The sequence below is a fragment of the Hemicordylus capensis genome, chromosome 5, assembly GCF_027244095.1.
Source record: "Hemicordylus capensis ecotype Gifberg chromosome 5, rHemCap1.1.pri, whole genome shotgun sequence".
NCBI classification, from domain to species: domain Eukaryota; kingdom Metazoa; phylum Chordata; class Lepidosauria; order Squamata; family Cordylidae; genus Hemicordylus; species Hemicordylus capensis.
The window spans coordinates 171,694,458-171,714,363 of record NC_069661.1 but is presented as its reverse complement, the minus strand read 5'-3'; the positions used below and the strand labels follow the sequence as shown (position 1 = coordinate 171,714,363).

Here is a 19,906-nt window from a genome sequence, read left to right as displayed (position 1 = left end):
CACCCCTTCCTCTGGCTGCAACCCTGCTACTAGCTCTGCCCTGTAGAGCCAGTGAACCAAGAGAGTCATTCTGTGGTGGTGGGGCTTACCAATCTGATGTCTTCTTCTTTGGCCCTCTTCAGCTGGAGTATGACCCTGAGGGAGCCCAGGGTCTCAGGCTGAGCAGCACACACTGGCACTCAATAGCTGGGTGAGGGCAGATGGGGGTCAGCAGGCAGGCCACCCACTCACCCAAACAAAGGACAGATAAAAAACAGCAACCAGTTAAGTCACTGGAGTGCTGTAATTTAAGAAAACAAAAAGCAGTTGGCTCTCAAAAAGTGGGGGGGAACCCAAAGAGACAGAAATAAGCCTCTCTCTAAAGCAGCACAGGTCCTGCAAGAAGGCCCAGCAGTAGAACAAGAGTCCAGCAGCAGAGCAGAGAGCGAGGCAGCAAAGCAAAAAAGGCAGCAATTCAGGGCAAGGCATCCAGCTCTTCCTCCAGAGACAGTGAAGCCAGACCTGGCTTTAAATACACTTTGAAACTCTCTCCTTTTTGCTCCCTCCTCCCTTCCCCTCCAGCCAATGAGGTCAGAGTTGCCCTGACAATGCTAGATTTTGACTGACACCAAGCCAACCAGAGCAAAGGAGATCACAAGTCAATCAGAAGGCAGTGGCAGAAAACCAATCAGTAAGGGAGAAAACTAGTGAACACACCAGACAAAATGGCCGCCATAGACATTTGAACCATTGAACTGGTTCTAATTAAACAGGTCTAATCCGGTTCAATCCCAGCTGGTCGCCTTTTTTTTTTTAGGCCAGTCCAGTTCGCTGTTGAACTGGTCAAACCTGTCCAGTTCAAATTGAATCTGGTTCTATCTGAAATGGTTCGGCATACCCCTACTGGCTGTTACTAGTGCTTAAGACAATATTTGTAGATGCTTTTGCTTTATGGATATCATTTTAACCATTGTAACCTTCCCTCTCTTTGTCAGACTTTGCCCCATTTTAACCAATACTCACTGTCATTTTACTGCTACTTCTTAATCCTACTTCAAGGGTAACCTACATTATGGATAGTACCTGTGCTGAAAGTTAAGGACTTGGATTCCCCCCCACCCCCATGTGAATAACAATGAAACAGAAACTGGGTTCCTTTCTAGTTTCCCTGTAACACTAAGGATTTTATTATGCGTAATGCTCATTGGCCTTTAATTATAGTCTTGGTTCATCCCAACTTGTGCAAACTCCATCTTTCATGCTCTGTCTTCCCCCTCCTCCCAATTTTTGTAGAGGGATTTGTAAGCCTGTGGATCCAATCCACAATTCTTGCCAACACTGGGGTACTCCCAAAGTAGGACTATGCACATAGTTTTTAGTGTGGCACCAAAAGGATTGAAAAATGTCTCAGGTCCCGTCCCCCCCGCGCCAGATGTTTAAATGTCTTTTATTATATTACAGCTATATATCAAATAAATATCTATCATTTCTTTAGCCTGTCTAGTGAAGCCGTACATATGAGCATATAATATCCAAAAGTTCAAAAATAAAAACTATGGCTGACATTCAAATGAATGAAGCACCAGTGTAGTAATGCTGCGCTGGTTCTACAGGGGAGGGACAATTTTGGTCAATCTCCCATTCTCTCTGAAGCCCACTGTGACTCCTGAAATATGTGCCTGAGGGCTGTGCAGTCTCCAGGGACATGTTTTTGGGAATCAGAGGGAAAGGGAGATAGACAAAAATCTCCCCTTCCCCATCGCACCAGTGCAGCATCGCTGTACCGGTACTTCCTTAGTCTGGGTGTTAGCCCATCTTCCACAGTATGAATCTATTGAAGTATTTCTTGTTTTAATTTAAAAGATCAACTTTCCAGTTAAAGCAATACCTATTATTTTGATAAAATATCTTTCATCACAGGGACTATTGGTTGTTTACAAATAAACACATAAATAAATAAATAATCACAGGGACTAATGGTTGTTTACAAACAAACACACCAATCGATCAATCAATAAACACAGGGACTATTGGTTGTTTACAAACACACCAATACATACATACATACATTTTGCCCTGGGTGACAGCCACAGCTGCCCAGCCACCAATCTGCTTCTGAATGACAGCAGCATAGAGACAGTGGCCGTTGTAATGTAGTGAAAACACTATGTAGTCCCTAGGAAAGAACAGTGGTAACCAAGTCATATATCCGCAAGTATATGAGTACGCAAACCTTTGCTCACTCTGAAGAAGCACCCCCCCTCCCCATCCAGTGCAATCAGTGATAACGTGTGAGCAAAGCCTGAAAGAGTTCCTTTCTCCTCTATAGCTGGGAAAGGAAATTATACTCAAATCTGACTACTTCCTGGCAACTGGGAATAGAAATATAGAGAGCAGCTCTCTAGATTCTGTCATTTTCACAACACTGCTCCAGTCCACTTGCATGGTCTTTCATCATATTAGCCTAACATATTTGCTGGTAATTGAAGCCAACCATTACCTTTACAGGGAGAAACCCGTGTCACGTTTTCTGTCCACATGCTCCTGTTTGATTGCATTTACTCTCTCAGAATAAATGAAGCCGATAGTTACTTTCATGGATGCAGTCCAAATTGATTTATCTGCGAATGCAAATAATGCATTTTTAAAGGAAACGCTTTTTGGATGGAATTGTTGTTGATCCCCTGCTAACTGGTTGCCTGGCAAAGAGCCACTTTTTAAAAGTGGTAGTTCTCTTTATTTAGAAGGGGGAGAGGAACTGGTCCTGTCCACCCCCAGCACAGCATCCCTCCAGTGACTGTTGCTGGTGTCTATCTTATGTTGTTTCTTTTTTAGATTGTGAGCCCTTTGGGGGCAGGGAGCCATTTTTCAAAAAAATTATTTATTTATTTATTTCTATATGAGTCACTTTGGGAACTTTAGTTGAAAGCTGGTATATAAATATTCATCATATTCATATTCATATTGATTTGACATTCAATGGAACCTTCATTCTGCATTGCACTTATTTGTGTTGTTGTCTGATGCCCAAGCCTGTCACTCTAATAGGGAGTGTTGCAAGTCAACAAAAAAGTTGATGTCAGTCAGAAAGAAAGGGATCCAAAAGAAGAAGAAAAGCAATGTGTCTAAATTGCCAGTCTTCTGTTTTATTTGGGGGTTAAGAAAATATTAGCTTCTTAGTAATTGATTTGCATGATGCCAAGGAACCATTCCTATTTAAAGGAAATGATTTTGATTTCTAACCCACACTTGGCTGCTGTGCTGACCATTCAAATGGCCCCTGTGTGTGCACAGGGGCCACCAGAGCGGCAGGGTCAGGGTCAGCGAGCCTGCCACTGCCACAGAAGAGACGCGGTGGTTACCTGTGGCAATGAGGTGAGCGACACGCAACACAGAAGGGACAAGTGAGGCAGCCCATCACCACGGAGAGGGGTGGACAGGCTGCCCATGAGAACACGGGTTGCCTGTGTCCTCCCTACGCCACTGTCTCTTCCTCTCCAGACCCAGAATCTGAACTACAAGAATCTTTTTCAACCATGGAGAAAGTAGATGATTCAGTAGTTGACAGTAGATGAGAGTAGATGAAGCAAAGCTCCTTTTAAGAGAGGATAGCTACTCCGATCCAGTTTTGGAGCTGGTTGTTCCCTTCCGATTATGTCCTTGCCCCAGAACTGCATGCACCCATGAACTCCTACATCAATCTTTGTATTGCATATTCTGTTTTCAGCAAGACTTAATTTGAGGCGGGCCTTAGAACTTGGTGCAGACTCAGCCCTGGAAGATTTGAAGTAATAATTATAATAAGAGTGCCTCTTAATATCTGAGTAATCAGGGCCAGTCCCTGTGCATTGGGCATGAGAAAGCATAGTTTCTAGACAGTCTTGTGCATTAAACATTCCTAGGTATCTCTGGAGTGTATCACTAATCCCAAACCCCTTTCAAATAAATATTGTCTATTTACAAATGTGATAAAATCCATATCCAAGGCATCAAACCTTTGTCAATAAAAATATGAACTCTGGATCTGCATTTCTCAGGACATATAACTGAATAATATCTGATGTGATATATGTACAGAGCAGATTTCCATGTTTATAGTGCCTTATTGTCTTGAACAGGGTCAATTTAGTTCAGCATGTTCCTGCTATGTCTTGATAATCATCCAGTCTTTTTAATTTCAGGCTGAGCTTTGCTCCAAGGATGTGCACAGAACAGGATTTATGTTCCGTTCCAAGCTCAAAATGCGAATCTCCAGAACATTCCATCTGAACTTGGCAGGTTTTGAGTGTCCCAAGTGCCACTTTGGAGCCTGTTTTTTCCTTGATGACTGGTTTGGGCACTGGCTTCTGATTGGCTTGTGATCTCCTTGCTTCTTGGTTGGCTTGTTAGCATACAAATCAACTTGATTTGTATGATAACAAGCCAACCAAGAAGCAACTTGATTTGTATGATAACAATTGGAAGACAGTTGGAAGCCAGTGCCTCCAAAATGGCGCTTGGGACACTCAAAATGTTCCAATTCGGAACAGGGTTGTTCCGACCTTGAAACAGGCCCTTCATTTGAGGGGTGTTTTGTTTTGAGCTCAAAACATCAAAGCGGCTCGTTTCGAGCCAAAACGTTTTGAGCTTGAAACATTCTGCACATTCCTACTTTGCTCTCATTTCTCATCTGTGTGATCATACTGTCTGTTGGTTCCTTCCATTTCTTTTAATGGTAACTTGGCAGGTTGAATTTATTCATTTGGGTAGGCTTTTAGGTATGTTGTATTCCTCATCCTTTTTTATTTCATTTCTTTTTGTTTAATTGTATTTTTCTAGTAGATGAGTTTTACTTTTATTGCTTTTCTTCAGATCTTAAAGTTAACTTCTGCGGAAGAACATCAAAATCTATTAAATATTGGGGACTTGTTTTCAAATTTGATACCTTTTGCTACATATATATGTATGTGCTGCAGACCAATCATTTTGTTTATCAATCATAATTCTATATCACCTGATATATTCATCTCTAGGCAGTGTACAATATATTACAAATTACAATATAAAATAAAAACAAACAAAACAGTTTCACAGCTTAAAAACAATTCACAGAGTAAAACAATTAAAACAATTTCACATAATAAAACAGTTTAAAATTAATTTTAATTAAAAGCCTGGGGAAACAAGTATGTCTTAAGGATCTTTTTAAAAGCCATTAGAGATGGAGAAGCTCTTTTTTTGACAGGGAGCGCATTCCAAAGCCCTGGGGCAGCCACAGAGAAGGCTCTGCCTTGAGTCGCTACCGGACGAGTCTGTAGCAACCATAACTGGACCTCCCCAGATGATCTTAATAGGCAGCAGGGTTCATGACAAAGAAGACAGTCTCTTAAATACCCTGGACCTAAGCCTTAGGGCTTTATAGGTAATGGCCAACAGTTTGTATTTCTCTTGGAAACATATTGGCAGCCAGTGCAATTATTTCAGAATCTGTGTTTCATGGTCCCTTTGGGTTGTCCCAAAGACTAACCTGGCGGCCGCATTCTATACCAGTTGTAGTTTCCAAACTACATACAAATTCAGTGCAACGTAGAGTGCATTACAGTAGTCAAGCCTGGAGGTTACCACCATACGTACTACCATTTACCTTCAGAAATGGGTATAGCTGATGTATCAGCTAAAGCTAAGAAGTGCCTTCTCAGGTTGAGGCACTGCTCCCTCTGAGAAACCAGAGATAGTTTTGGATCCAAGAGCAGTCCCAAGCTACATACCTGATCTTTCAGGGAGAATGTAACCCCATCCAGGGCAGGCAGATCTAAACCATCTCTTGTGTCTTGACCCCCCGCAATCAGTACCTCTATCTTATTTGGATTCAACTTCAGTTTGTTATCACTCACCCAGCCCATTACTGCCTCCAGGAAGACATTTTGGGAACTTATGCCATTTCCAGATGAATTTGATAAGGATAAATAGATTTGGGTTTCATCATATTGATAACACACTGCATCAAATCTCGTGATGATCTTTCCCAGCAATTTCACGTCGATGTTAAAGAGCATTGGAGACAGTATGGAGCTTTGTGGAACTCCATATAGTAACTCTCACTTTGCAGAGCAATACTCTCCAAGTGACACCATCTGGAATCTACCCAAGAGGTAGGAGCAGGGCCACTGTAGAACAGTGCCACCTAATCCCACCTCCCTCATACCATGGCGGATGGTATTTAAAGCCACTGAGAGATCCAAAAGGATCAGCAGAGTCATACTCCATCTGTCAATACCTAATTGGAGGTCATCCATCAGGCCCACCAAGGCAGTCTCAACACCATAGCCTGCTCGAAAGAGACCAAAAACAAACAAATAAATAAATAATCCAGTTTGAATTGGTTACCAGTTTCCTCCAGGACTGTCTGTTGCTGAGGCCAGCACCCTCTCAGTGACCTTGCCCAACCATGGGAGATTAGAGACGGGCCTATAGTTGCCTGAAGGGTCCAGTGTAGGTTTTTTCAAGTATGATGATAGCCTCCTTAAGACAAGGAGCCATCCAATCCTTCCTTAGAGAAGTATTTATGATGATTACCAGACCATCTCCGATAATCTGATTGTTAGTCAAGGATCAAGAGAACAGGTGGTAGTATGCATAGTCTGTAACAGCTTGTCCACATCCTCAGGAGTCACAAATTGAAAGTTATCCTGTCTGACCATATGTGTTATGGATAACACATAAGAGGAGTTGCTGGATACCTCCATAACAGACTTTGCCCTAACTTTACAATCCTTTTCTGCCCAAATACAAGAGATACAAGCCACTTGCTTCTCTTCAGCCCCAGCCAGCTGAGGATTTGTTCTGCTCTCTACTGCCAGCATATTCTGGGAAATGTGCAGCCCTAAGCCATTACTAATTTGGGGCAGTTAGGGAGAGGTCTCACAGTTACTTTGACCCTTCCCCATATATATATTTCTTTTGGCAAGGGAAAGGGTCTCTATCATCCAGAGGTGCTCTTACCCCTGGATTTGGGGGCTGAAGTACAGGTCCTCCACAGCCCCTGGGGGCCCTCAAATCCTCTTTAGTCTGTCCTGAGCGGTGGTCACCCGGCGGATCATGATGATGCTTAATTGGCGGGGAGGCTCCAAAGGCCTTTTTGGTCCAGGCTCCAAAATGACCTAGATGCTCCTCTGCTATCATCTGTAGAGACTTTTTCTTATTCTTTCCACCACCCCCACCCTTGGTTTGACTTTCAGTGTATCCACATGTAGCACCTCCTTTTTATTTCATATCAACAGAATGAGAACCTGGTCTTGATGAATACGTCATAATCAGAAGGAAGGAGGGTGAAAAGGACACAATATTAACTGTCACACATGCATAGACAATATATGGCCACATTTGTGGAATTGCCATGATTTCCAAGCCTCATTATAAATATGGGACTCTGTGAGCTATTGAGTCCAATCATATTTTGTATGTTTTACGTACTGCTAATAAAGATGACAAAAACTCAGTAGTATAATTCAAATTATTGCGATTATTAAATTTCTTAGGACCAAACTATACATTATATCAAGAATGTCATTGACCCTTGAACCAGTAAACTTCAGAAAACCTACAATCCTTGAAACTTTGGCATAACTGCATAACATTTCTCCAATTTTTGCTGGATGCTATTGAGGAATATCACCATGTTAATGGGCTTAAATGACACCCCTGTGTTAGTTTCTGCTGCTGTCTGGTTTAAAAAAAATAAAAATTATTATCATAGTGTTCTATTTTTTGTTTACCTTATTGATTGGTTCTGGTCTATTTTAACTTTTATTATAGCTTGCCACACTGGGGATGTCCCTGTTTGGACCAAAAGCCAGATATAAATATTTTAATAAATATATATCACTAGAAGAATTTTGAGTGTATTTATATTAAACTGTGGGAGATGCAAATTTTAAGTCCCACCTTCTATTCTGAATGATTACAAGTGAATTGCGTCCATCTAAGGAAGTGAAGAACAATGGTAGGAGATGGAATGAGCTCTATAGTGAATGGAAATGGAATGAGCTCTATGGCTAAAACCTAAGGCGAGCACTCCACTAACCCCATCTTTTTGATCGTGTGTTGCCACGGCAACACACGAGGAGACCCCCACCAGGAGGCTGAAACCAGCCTCCTGTCCCCGGGGAGTCTCTCCAAGATGCCCCGCGCGCTCACGCTGGACATCCTGGAACTTCCGGGGGCCACGTGGCCCCTGATCCCCGCAGCCCCCACCGGCTCTGTGACAGTCGGCAGTCATGTGGGCGGCCGATCCAGCCGCCCAGGACTGCAGCCTGGATCGTCTGCAGGGTGAGTGGGCTAAGCCCGCTCTCCCCGCAGAACCCCCTCCGGTGAGACTCGCCTCATTGTCTGCCTTGCACCTGGAACCAAGTAACTTCTGTCATGTAGTTCAGGCTTACGTCCCTTTGGAGAAGTTTGAATAGTTTGTCTGGACTCAGGAAAGCTCTGATTTAACTTGCACTAAAGAATGTTCAAAAATCTTTGCCTTAAAAAAGCCTCCCTCCCCAAAAAAGGGTAGAGCTATTTATTAATGCAAGTTGTCCTTGTGAGCTTGTTTTATGAAACCAAGCATAGGCAATTCTTTAACCTAGCAGCAATTGGAAATCATTAGAGGAGGATTTGCAATGTCTGCAAAGTGTACTGGTCGAGCCCAAAGGCAATAGAGGCAATGCTTTTTAATTAGAGTCATCATTTTAACTTGGTTTCTTGTCAGTGCTACCTGATTCCATGCTAAGTCTAAGCCCATTTTCTTTCTTTTTTATAGTTAATGAAAGAATTCCCTCTTCTCAGCATGTTCAACATCCATGAAAATTTGCTAGAAGCTCTTTTGGAGTTACAAGCATATGCAGATGTCCAGGCAGTTTTAGCAAAATATGATGGTAAGTACGTATAGACATACTGAATATATATGTATATGTATGTTTGTGAAAAAGAGGAAATGAGAACTGCTTTCTATCACATAATTACTTTAATGGGACAGCAGAAACAGAAATTGCTACCGCTTTTGCATTTTTCTCCCCCTTGTACTATTTTATACTGTAGGGGCTGTATTAAGCAATTCTAGCAACATTGTGCCATACTTAACATATGCTTTCTCATCTTATCATGTTTCCCATGACTGATCTAGATAGTTTCTTGATGGTATGTGGTGGGAAGGACAGTTTATATATCTCCTATTCAGTTTCTTAGCATTTTAAGGGACCTGTATGAATCTGAAGATGCAAGATCTGTCCAGTCAGTGAGTGACTTGACTTCTTTGTATTTATTTATTTATTTATTTAAGAACTGCCTGATCTAAAACATCTCCAGGTGGTTTACAGAAAATTTAAAAAAAAAATTAAAACCAACAACAATTAAAAGCAATTAAAACAGTTAAAAACAACTGTATCTTGTGATTGTGTAGAAACTTGGTCTCCTTGCATAATCAGGCTTTAGATTTAAATGAGAAGTGCATCTTCCTCTTTTTCCACTTGTGTGGTGCACAAATTCCAGAACAGGTCCCCTTAAGAGATTGCAAGACCCCTGGAAGAGGCAAGCTATTCTGGCCTGGGGGAGGAGTATCCTGCAGGCAGAAGCACTTTCCGGCAAGCAGCTGTGGTTTAGCATTGCAGCCACCCAACTGCTGTGTTAACCATGGTGGCTGAAGAGAGGCAGGGAATACTGTATATGGAAGTTCACATATGGAGCTACCTTATACCTGTTTGGACCATCCAGTCTACAATGATTGGCATCAGTTCTCCAGGGTTTTAGGAAGGGGATCTTTCCCAGCCCTAGCTGGAAATAGCAGGAATTGAACCTCGAATTTTCTGCATGCAGAGCATGTGTTCTCCCACTGAGCTGTGACCCTATCCCCAAGAGTAGGGGTGTGCACAAAACCAGTGTGTCCAGTTCGGTTCGAGTCCAAACTGGGCTCGAACCAAACCAGGAATGTTCGATTTTGGCACCCCAAACAGTTCAAATTTGAACCAGTTCGGGCCCTGTTTGGGAGTGCCAGGGACTTTTTTAAATTTTTGGTTTAATGGTGAACATACCGCCTGCAAGGCCTTGGGGGGATGCTGCAGCAGCTACCGGAGTATCTGGCAGTTCCCCCTCCCCTGCCAGCCTACCCCCAGTCTCCCACAGGCCGTTCCAGCCCTCTGAGTTCACAGCAACCATTTTGGAGGCTGCCGCATGTGCACATGGGCCATTTGTGAGCATGCATATGGTCCATGTGCACATGTGGCAGCCTCCAAAATGGTCGCTGTGAGCTCAGAGAGGGCCAGAATGGCTTGTGGGAGACCGGGGGGGGGCAGCGGGAGAGGAGGAACTGCCGGAGGACCCCGACTCCCCCCCCCGCAGCTGCAGCAGCATCCCCCTGGGGCCTCGGAGGCAGTAAGTCTGCCATTTAAAACAAAAAACACCAAACTGGCCCCGGACCAGCCGGGGCGGGGGGTGGGGCTCAAGCCAAACTAGGCTCATTCCAGCTCAAGGGTGAGCCCTCCAAGTGGGCCAGATTGATGGCAAACCAGCTCGAGGTCAAGCCATTTCGCACATCCCTACCCAAGAGGAGGGGATAAGGGGAAAGACTGTGCTGGAGAATATGGCCATTGATCCTTCTACCTCTCACATGCCAACTCCACCCCAATCCATCCCATCCCCTAAAATAACACCTTCTGGCATTATTTTAACTTCTTCTCTCCTACTTCCTCTGGCTGGCTGTTTATATGAGGGTGTCTGAGATAATCTGTTGTAGATCTCCTCTAATGCTGGTGTTTGATAAGTGCTCCATTCCACAGATCATTGCACACAGAGCCATGGACTGCATATGTGTATTTGGGTACAAGGATTCTGTGTTTACCAAAGAAAGAGCTGGTGATGACTTGGGGAGTTTAAAGAGTACCAAAAATTTAGGAGGAGGCCAGAGTTCAAAAAATCTGAGAAACACTGCAGTTGGCAGTGCTGTGTCATCTGATCAGGATTCTCTAAGCATGTGAAGGTGAAATGTCAATTATTGTTTTGCCCATTTTTGAGATGCCCTTTAATTCTCTGCCCAGCATCTGATACAAAACACCTCTTCAGCATGATGTGCCTCCCTCGTGCACCTCTCTCTCATGTATAACTCCATCATCCTTGATACCACTGGAGACTTTATACTTGCTTCTCCAAGTCATCTAGCCTATTGGAAGTGGCTTGCCAGGGTCTTAGGCAAAGGTTCTTCAGCTGGAGATGGAAGGCTACAATCTGCTATCTTTGAAAGACCCTGGGCAGCTTGATTTGAAAATGCCTTTGGCCAAGACCCAGGCAAGCCATTCCAATAAGATAGGTGGACTTCTTTGAATTGATCAACCCGTTATGCAAAAACTGTGTGCAGGTGTGCCACAAAAATAGCTATGGTGGTACTGCAATTGTATCCTATGCTTGGCAACCAGGGTTTAAGTCTGCTTTACGATGATCCTGTTGGCTCTAACGCATTTTAACTGCTTTCTACTACAGACAAGAGGCTTGGGTCTTCTGCAGCAATACAGGTGGCATTCAGATGGTCTCAATGCTATTGCATTCTGGGTTAGAGATGCTTCTATTCGAGTTGCTGAAGGGTTTCTTCATCAGAAGAAATGTGCTATTAATAGGATTCATAGTAAATGAAAATCTCCCTTACCTCAGGCCTTATTGTAAAACTGAATTGTTTTCCATTAGAGCAACTATGTTTAATGGTACTGAGTGCAAGTTATTTATTAACCTCAATGGGAGTGTGTTCTTGCTGTGTTGCTAATTGGATTCTGACCTGAATAGTTCAGTGAAAGTGACTAGGGAGGATTTCTGCCTTTCAGAGGATCACAGGTTACATGTGACACTGTTTTCTAGCTAAGTGCAGTTCAACATCTTGCTTTTATGCTACAGTAAAACAAAGGTAGATGGACCGGCCAGTGGTCTTAACAGCTGTTCTTTCTTTGGCAAACGCCTGATGATGGAAGGGAACAAACATTCTTTTGAGCAGCATGGCTATCCATTCACCAGCTCCCCTTCTTTCTCTTCATCAAACTACACAACCGAGACTTCTGTGAGAGAGTGGGTACACTGCAGAAAAGTCCTTTCAGAGCAATTGCTCAAGATAGTTCTCAGAAGCCTGCCAAATCATTTGTTGTGGAGGAAGACAAAAACCAATCTTGGGATGATTAGCTGGGGCCAGATCAGATCACGGGAAGCCTGAAGACTATTTGCATTGGAGTGTTTGCAAGGTTAACAATGTAGTCTGTCTCTCAACCCTACGGCAGGGTCTGTCACACCTGTTCACGTGGGCCCAGTATATGAACCCCCATTAACCCAAATTGTTTGGGTTATAGCGTTCTATAAGGTGAGATCTGGTGCAAACAAGCGTACCCCATATTGGAAGTGTCTGGGCCAACTCACTCATTTCAAATTGAACATGTAAATATAAGACATTTTCCATCCCACTTTTATGTGTTCAAACACACTCCTGAGAAAAGCACACAGCTGTATCTCTCTGCTAATTTATTGGAAGGAAAAATGTAAAATACCTATTTTACTTTTGGAGCTTAGCATATAGAGGTGGATTATTGGATTCTGAAGCTGCTTCCTCTGCATCTTTATTCTCCTTTTTTTATTTGTAGTTTGTATGCCTGATATTGTGGGTTGATGTTTATTCCCATGATTGTTTTAGGATTTTAATATTGGTTAGTGATCATTTTGCTTAGTTAACTGTCCTCAGTTTGCAAGAGCAGGATATGAATTGGTTAAATAAACAACACAAGTACAAGCACAGTGGGAGCTGGGACTGACTATAGTTTCCTGCCATGTGTATACGTAAATATTTGTAAGAATTAAATATCAGTAAGAATTAGTCCTTAAATCAGACAGACAGTTCTGTTTTACACATTACATAGTGGCAAATACATGTGTACTACCATGTGTATACATGGTAGTACTTGTACTTGTGTGTTTGCCACTACATGATGTGTGAAACAGAACGGTTTATCTGATTCAAGGAGTAATTCTTATAAGTATTTATGTCCCTGACTAAGCCTATAATTCTATTTGATAAACCTGAGGAAAGGTCAGACAATCAATCTCTGTCTGCTTATCTGACTGCATCTTGCACCCTTCCCGCCCCCCCCCCCCCTTTCTGGGAATATCTACATCACAGACTTAAACCAGAATAACATGCCAAGAAACCCCAGGAATAGTCATTCTGTGAGGATTTGTAAGTAGAAATCTGTAGTGGAGAATTTTCAGCATCTTCAGTAAACTAGTATGTAATTGATATGTTTGTAGTTATGCTTTCTCTTTCTCTATGTTCAGACATGATTTTTGAACCAAGGACAAGCTGTGTGCCTATATTTTATTCCTCCCCTCATGCACCAGGCTAAATCGAAAGAGTCTTGCTGTGTTAAACCACAGTTTTCCATTATGTCTAAATTGGGAACTCTTTGTGTGAGTGCCCCCTCCAAACCAGGATATCAAACCATTTAATCCTAGTTTGACATCCTGGTTTGATATCCTCTGTTAAACGACAGTTTCCCGTGATGTCTGAACCCGGAAACTGTGGCTTGTAAGGAGTATTCAAGCCATAGTTTCTTGGTTCAGACATCATGGGAAACTGTGCTTTAACATTCCAGGAAATTTTCTATTCAACCATACACCGGAGAGGAGGGAGCATGTAGTCACATGATTCATTTCTGGTCCAACAATCCATGGTTTGTTGGATTAGGGGTGTTATGTCTGAACTGGACAAGTGTTGCGTTACTTGATTTGGGTGTTAAAAACATTAAAGGAATTTGAGACACACAACACAATTCCCGAGGACCAAGCTAGACAGCCAAGTTTGTTTATTCAAGTGCCTGTTCCATTCATGTATAACATGGGGTGAGGAGTAGATTCTTATATTAACATGAAAAAGGACACATGAGTGAGGGAAAATGAACCTTTCCTTGTTTTATCTTCCAATGGTGAATTGTTTCAGCCATTTCTGACTCAGCCCACTTCCAACTTACCCTTTGTTGAGACGATGAACCACGAGAAGGTTCAGCACCCCCTTACCTGTCTGACCTTTTTAATATTGTAATTAAAAATAGAAATCCACCACACCACCACCACTTGATGCATAGGCATTCACAACATTCATTCATTCATTCATTCATTTGAAATATTTATACTCCATCCCAATACACTACTGCTCACAACATTAATAAAATAGATACAATGTAAAATAAGACTAATAAAGTTAAACATGTTAAAAGACCAGGCTAAAACCACATTTAAAATTACAATTTTTAAAAAGTTTCAAATTAAAAGTTATTAATAGAAAGTTAAAAACTGAGAACTATAAAAACGAAGGAACATACCAGATATAAGGAGCAGATGAAACATTGAAAAGCATGACTGGTCCCTGTAACATCTAGTTTGGCCTAAATGAGTTAATGTACAGAGCAATCCTATGGTCTTGGTTATTTTACGATATAGACAAACAAACAAACAAACATTATTTGTTGGCTCCCTCATAACAAATTGTTCTCTGGGTGGCTCACAACACAACATTAACATCCAATAAAAATACACAATATATTAATGATTTAGACCAGCCCAAAATGGAAAAAGAAAATATAAAATATAATACAAAGCAATTTAAAAACTCTTTTTAAATCTCTTTAAAATCAAATTTTAAAACCAACACTTAAAAGTCCTGAGTGAACAAAAAGGTCTTTCCTGACATCTAGAAGAACAAAGTGATGAAGCCAGGCAAACCTCACTTGGAAGAATATTACATAAGTGGAGTGCAACCACCAAAAAGGCCCTCTTCCTAATAGCTGCCTGCCTCACCTCCTTTGGCAGGGGCACTCAGAGGAGGGCCTCCAAAGAAGATCTTATGGTCCGGGTTGGGACATATGGGGCAAGGCACTCTCTCAGGTAACCTGATCACAAGCCATTTAGGTTAAAACCAGCCCTTTGAATTGGTCCCAGAAATGGACTGGAAGTTAGTGCAGCTGAGAAAGCACTAGCATAATATGCTCAAAACATCAAATCCTAGTTAATAATCTTGCAGCCCTATTTTGTACCAGCTGCAGTTTCCAGTTCGTTTTCAAAGGCAGCCCCATGTGCAATGCATTGCATTGCATAAACAAGAGGTTAGCAGATCATGAGTAACTGTGGCCAAGCTATCTTTGACCAGGTAAGGTCATGGTGTATCAGCCGAAGCTGATAAAAGGAGCTTCGAGCCACAGAGGCCACTTGAGGCTCTAGTGACAGTGCTGGATCAATGTGCACCCCCAAACTACAAACCTGGTCCTTCAGGGGAAATGTAGTCCCATCTGGAACAGGCTGAACATCATTCACCTGGGCAGAGGAACCACCTACCACCAGCAGTATTTCTGCTTGTCTGGATTGAGTCACAGATTTTTCACCCTCATCCAGTCCATTACTGCATCCAGGCACTGATTAGGACAGTCACTGCCTCACTTGAGTCCGATGAAAAGGAGAGATACAACTGAGTATCTGTCATCCGCATACTGATGACACCTCAGGCCAGATCTCCGGATGACCTCTCCCAGCGGTTTCATGTAGATGTTAAACAGCATAGAGGAGAGAATGGAATCCCGTGGAACCCCAAAACATAACTGCCAAGGGGTTGAGCAGTAATCATCAGCACCATCTTTTGGAAACAGGCCTCAAGGTAGGAGCATAACCACCTCCAAGCAGTGCTTCCCACACCCAACTCGGCCAGCCTATCCAAAAGGATACCATGTCAGGGCTGCTCAACTTTGGCCCTCCTGCACATGTTGGCCTACAACTCCCATAATCCCTGGCTATTGGCTACTGTGGCTGTGGATTATAGGAGCTGTATCTACGGGGTCTAAGTTGAGCAGGCCTGAAATGCTATTGAAAGCCGCTGAGAGATCCAAGGGAATTGACAGGGTTGCACCTGGAAAGTGCAGCTGGAAAGTTAGTTTCCCCCAAATTTAATGGAAGAAGTATAAAAATTGTGTATCAAGACATGATTCATAACACATCCCCTGTCCCTTTAAAATGGAGATCAGGTGCATACCTGCTCCTCTTCTGCTTGCTGTCACTTCCCATGTCAGCATCGCTCCTCCCAGCTATCTTTGCATGCGGGCAGCACTCTCCCCCAGCTGCCCCTGCATGATGCCAGAACGCACATGGCTGCTGTGCATGCGCGGCAGCCATTTGCACAGTCAGCAACCATGCTGACCTCAAAGACAGCCGCTGTGCAAGTGTGGAGGCCATGTGCATGCCAGTGCCATGCAGGGGCAGCTGGGGGAGTGAAGATAGCTGGTATGTGAAGATAGTTGGGAGGAGCACCAACGATTCAGGAAGTGGAGGCGAGAAGTTGAGGAGCAGGTATACACATGTCCTCTGTTTTAAAGGAGCAGGGGATGTGTTCCGAATCACATCTCGAAACGTGATTCTTGCACATCCCTAATTAGGTCTTCAGCTTGATTTTGTCCACAGATACAGAGGCTCTGGGTCATTGGCCCCTTCTGGTACTGCCCATCCAATAATGCAATAGGCATAGACTGAAATCTTAAGCCTATGAATACATTTCTTAACCATACTGATATAAGTTTGGATAGACAGCTTGCTCTAAAGTGTTTGCTCTTCGACAAGTGGAACTATTGGGAGAATTTTGTGATCTTGACAAAGAGATCTTTTCTTAAGTACGACCAAAAAACTCAATCTCTCAGTTCCCCTTGGTCATTACAGAACATTCCTACTGCATCAGACCGAGAATAACAGTCCATTAGATTCTGGAAGTCAGACTTTCAAGTTTTCTCTATCAATAGCTCCAATGTAACACCTACTAGTAAGCCATTCCTGTGGTGGGCGGGCAATTCTGTCTATTAAAACATTTGATCTGGGCAATATGTGCTCTAGCTATAATAGATGACCAGCACAACTCAGTATGCAGCAGAACCGCTAGACTACCTTCAGAAAGATAAAGCAATTTTTGCAGAAACGTATTATCTTTAAAACACCTATTTTTTTTTAATTTTGTTTTCTTCCCCACAGATATAAGTTTGCCAAAATCAGCAACAATATGCTACACAGCAGCCCTTCTCAAAGCCAGAGCTGTCTCTGACAAGTAAGTGCAGAAACACTTCTTCTCATCAGAATTCTAATCATTTTTCATAGCTGAAGGAGTGTTCACCCTAGCAGGAAAACGTTTGTCCTGCGATTAATCTGTGACACATATATATATTATTCACAAAGAAAAATGTATTTTGATTTGATTTTCCACGATGGAGATTGCTTGAGCATCACAATTGTATGCAGTACCGAAAACAACAATGGCAACCTAATGTAGTGTTGGAGAAACAGCTGGAAGGTGGGTGCTGTTGCCTGCCTTCTCCTTTCATACACAATAAAGTTGAAATACTGTCAATGTAATTCTGGCATTTCAGCCTTACCAGCAGAATTTTGATCATGTGTGTCTGGGGGAGTCATCTGTTTGAGGCAGATAGGCCAAGCATTTCCTGCGTGAGAATCCCTGGCAGGCAAGTGGTGTATTATCTTGGTCTGTAAAACACAACTGTGTTTTACGCAAGCACCTCTTCAGGGCACTCAGCACTCCTCCTCGGCTTCTTCAGCTGCTGTCAAAGTCATTCGGAGCTGGAAGCATGTCGTGGTTTGTGGGGCTGCTGGGCACCGTCCAGGATGGGTTCCTAAGAGCCAGCTGCTGCTCCGAGGTGGAAGCGCACAGATCCCGAGCGTGCACCTGCTATCTGGGTTCAGAGAGCAGCCCAAACGGTGGGGAGTGAGCAGCGGAGGAAAGCCGCTTTCCTTCCTGCTTTCTGCAGAGAGTTTTGCTATTATAGTGTATGTGCACTTCAAGACCTGAGTAATTTTTTTCTTTCATTCTTTTTGTCCTGTAGATCGCCAGTACCAACTGCAACATCTTTCCTCCCTACACAGCGACTCCAGCTTGGGAGGGCAGGGCTAGGTTTGTCACAGCTTTCCCTGTGGTGTCTGCCTGCCAAGTACAGCTATGGAGTTAGCCGTGGGGTGTGAGGTGAGAAAGAGATTGCATGGTCTGGGTTTCCCCCCCTCCCCACCCCTTCCATTCACTGGGGCAGATGATATTTGCCCACAGTATGGGCACACCACCAGGAGCAAGTGCAGCTGAAAGTAGATCACTCACTACTGCTGCTGCACCGAGCTTTCATCTCAACCCATCCCAGTGGCATTGGGACAAACGTCTTCCCTCAAAAATCTTCCCAGAATGTATTTCCAAAGAAAAACTCACCAACAATTACTGGCGTCATTTTTTCGTTTTTAATCCCCCTTCAGCGTTTTTGGACCTGGTTTTTCAAACAAGCATATAGAGCAAACCTAGATTAGCAGAGAGACAGAGAGATTTGACTGCGTGAATTTTGGTCATGATTAGTTGCAAACATGCTTTTGACTTCTGCTGGGATTTCCATTGATAGCCTCGGTGTGATTTGGTTGTTCAGGATGTCCATTTGCCATGGAGGTTTTCGAGAGAGCTAAGGAAACTGGCTCAGACTGGTTTCACAGGCCCCTGCTCTGTAAATCCTTGTATGTTCCTTCTTTGTGCTGGAGTTGACCTTCATGCTTCTGTTTTCTTTTTTCTATGCAGATTTTCTCCAGAGGCAGCTTCAAGACGAGGGCTGAGTACGGCAGAGATGAATGCAGTAGAAGCTATTCACAGAGCAGTAGAATTTAATCCACATGTGCCAAAAGTGAGTTTATTAATCCCTACTACTATTTTAACAAGACCCAAGATGTGTCTCTTGAGCTTGAGTGACAGGTTAACAAGTAGGACTGGAGTGTAATGTAGTACTCATGTAATATAGTGCAATGTGCCAACTAGTTGTACTGAAAGCAAAATACAAAATTATTCCCGATACACAAAATTGAGGTGAAGTCTGGATGCTGTCGGTGGACCACCAGTTGGCCGTCCCTGATCTATTCTTGTTGTTGTTGTTGTTGTTGTTGTTGTTTTCAACAATGGAAGTTTACAAAGCTGTTTCTACAGCAAAAGGAATGAGAAGAGGGATCCCTGTCCCAAAATGGTCTAAAAAGAAACACAAGGGAATCACAAGCCAGAGCTACTGGGGCGGTGGGGAAGCTGGGCTGGGCTGAACAGGGACGGTTGCAATTCCTCTGTGAAATATAAGAGGACAACCAATTTAAAAGATGCCTTTGCCCTAACTTGCATTGTATTGGATCAGGGTGCTTGGATTTGTGTAGAATATATTTAATACAATACTCCCAGTTTATCCACAAGTGCTCTGCTACCAACATATTTTGCCTCCCCCTCTGAAAAGATACCCCACAGGCAGTGTCCCCTCTAAGAAAGATTCCCAGATGTTGTTGACTACAACTCCCAGAATCCTCAAGCAAAAGCCATTATAACTGGGGGTTCTGGGAGTTGTAGTCAACAACACCTGGGAATCTCTCTTAGAGGGAACACTGCCCACAGGGTCACCATCAGGGCTCTCTCTCAGGTGTGCACATGTGTCCACATGTTTTTTTAATGTCTGCTCAGTTAATTTTAGATCCTGCTCAAGTTGAATCAGGAAGGTCCCATTCTGAATTCAGGTGCACACACACTGCTTTGATACTGCCGCCCAGAACAAAACTCATTCCGCACACAGATGAAAAAAATTAGAGATAGCACTGGACACCATGTAACCTAACTTGAAGGAAATTTTCTGTTACGCTCGACTTCCGTGCTCATTTCCAGCCTTTTTCTTGTCCAATGACATTCTTCCTCCAATGACATTGTCTCAAATCCCTATGGGGCAGTGACAGGAATAGAAGATTTATACACAGTATAAAAGCTTGTGATCGTTTTGGGGTGGAGGGAAGCCACTGTCACACAATTGTTTTTGCAGTTGGATATGTTCAGGATTAAATTGTAGAACAGAATCACTGC

The 19,906-nt window shown here is 43.0% G+C and overlaps 1 protein-coding gene across 13 annotated transcripts in view; it reads left to right on the top strand.

The window, feature by feature from the left end:
- ST7 (suppression of tumorigenicity 7) overlaps positions 1-19,906 on the top strand; it is a 150,691-nt gene that overhangs the window by 115,765 nt on the left and 15,020 nt on the right. For all 13 annotated transcript variants that reach the window (XM_053254194.1, XM_053254190.1, XM_053254191.1 and 10 more), the window contains 3 exons: positions 8,762-8,876; positions 17,017-17,089; positions 18,605-18,707. In XM_053254194.1, coding sequence (XP_053110169.1) covers positions 8,762-8,876; positions 17,017-17,089; positions 18,605-18,707 — 291 coding nt within the window. The remainder of the gene's footprint in view (positions 1-8,761; positions 8,877-17,016; positions 17,090-18,604; positions 18,708-19,906) is intronic.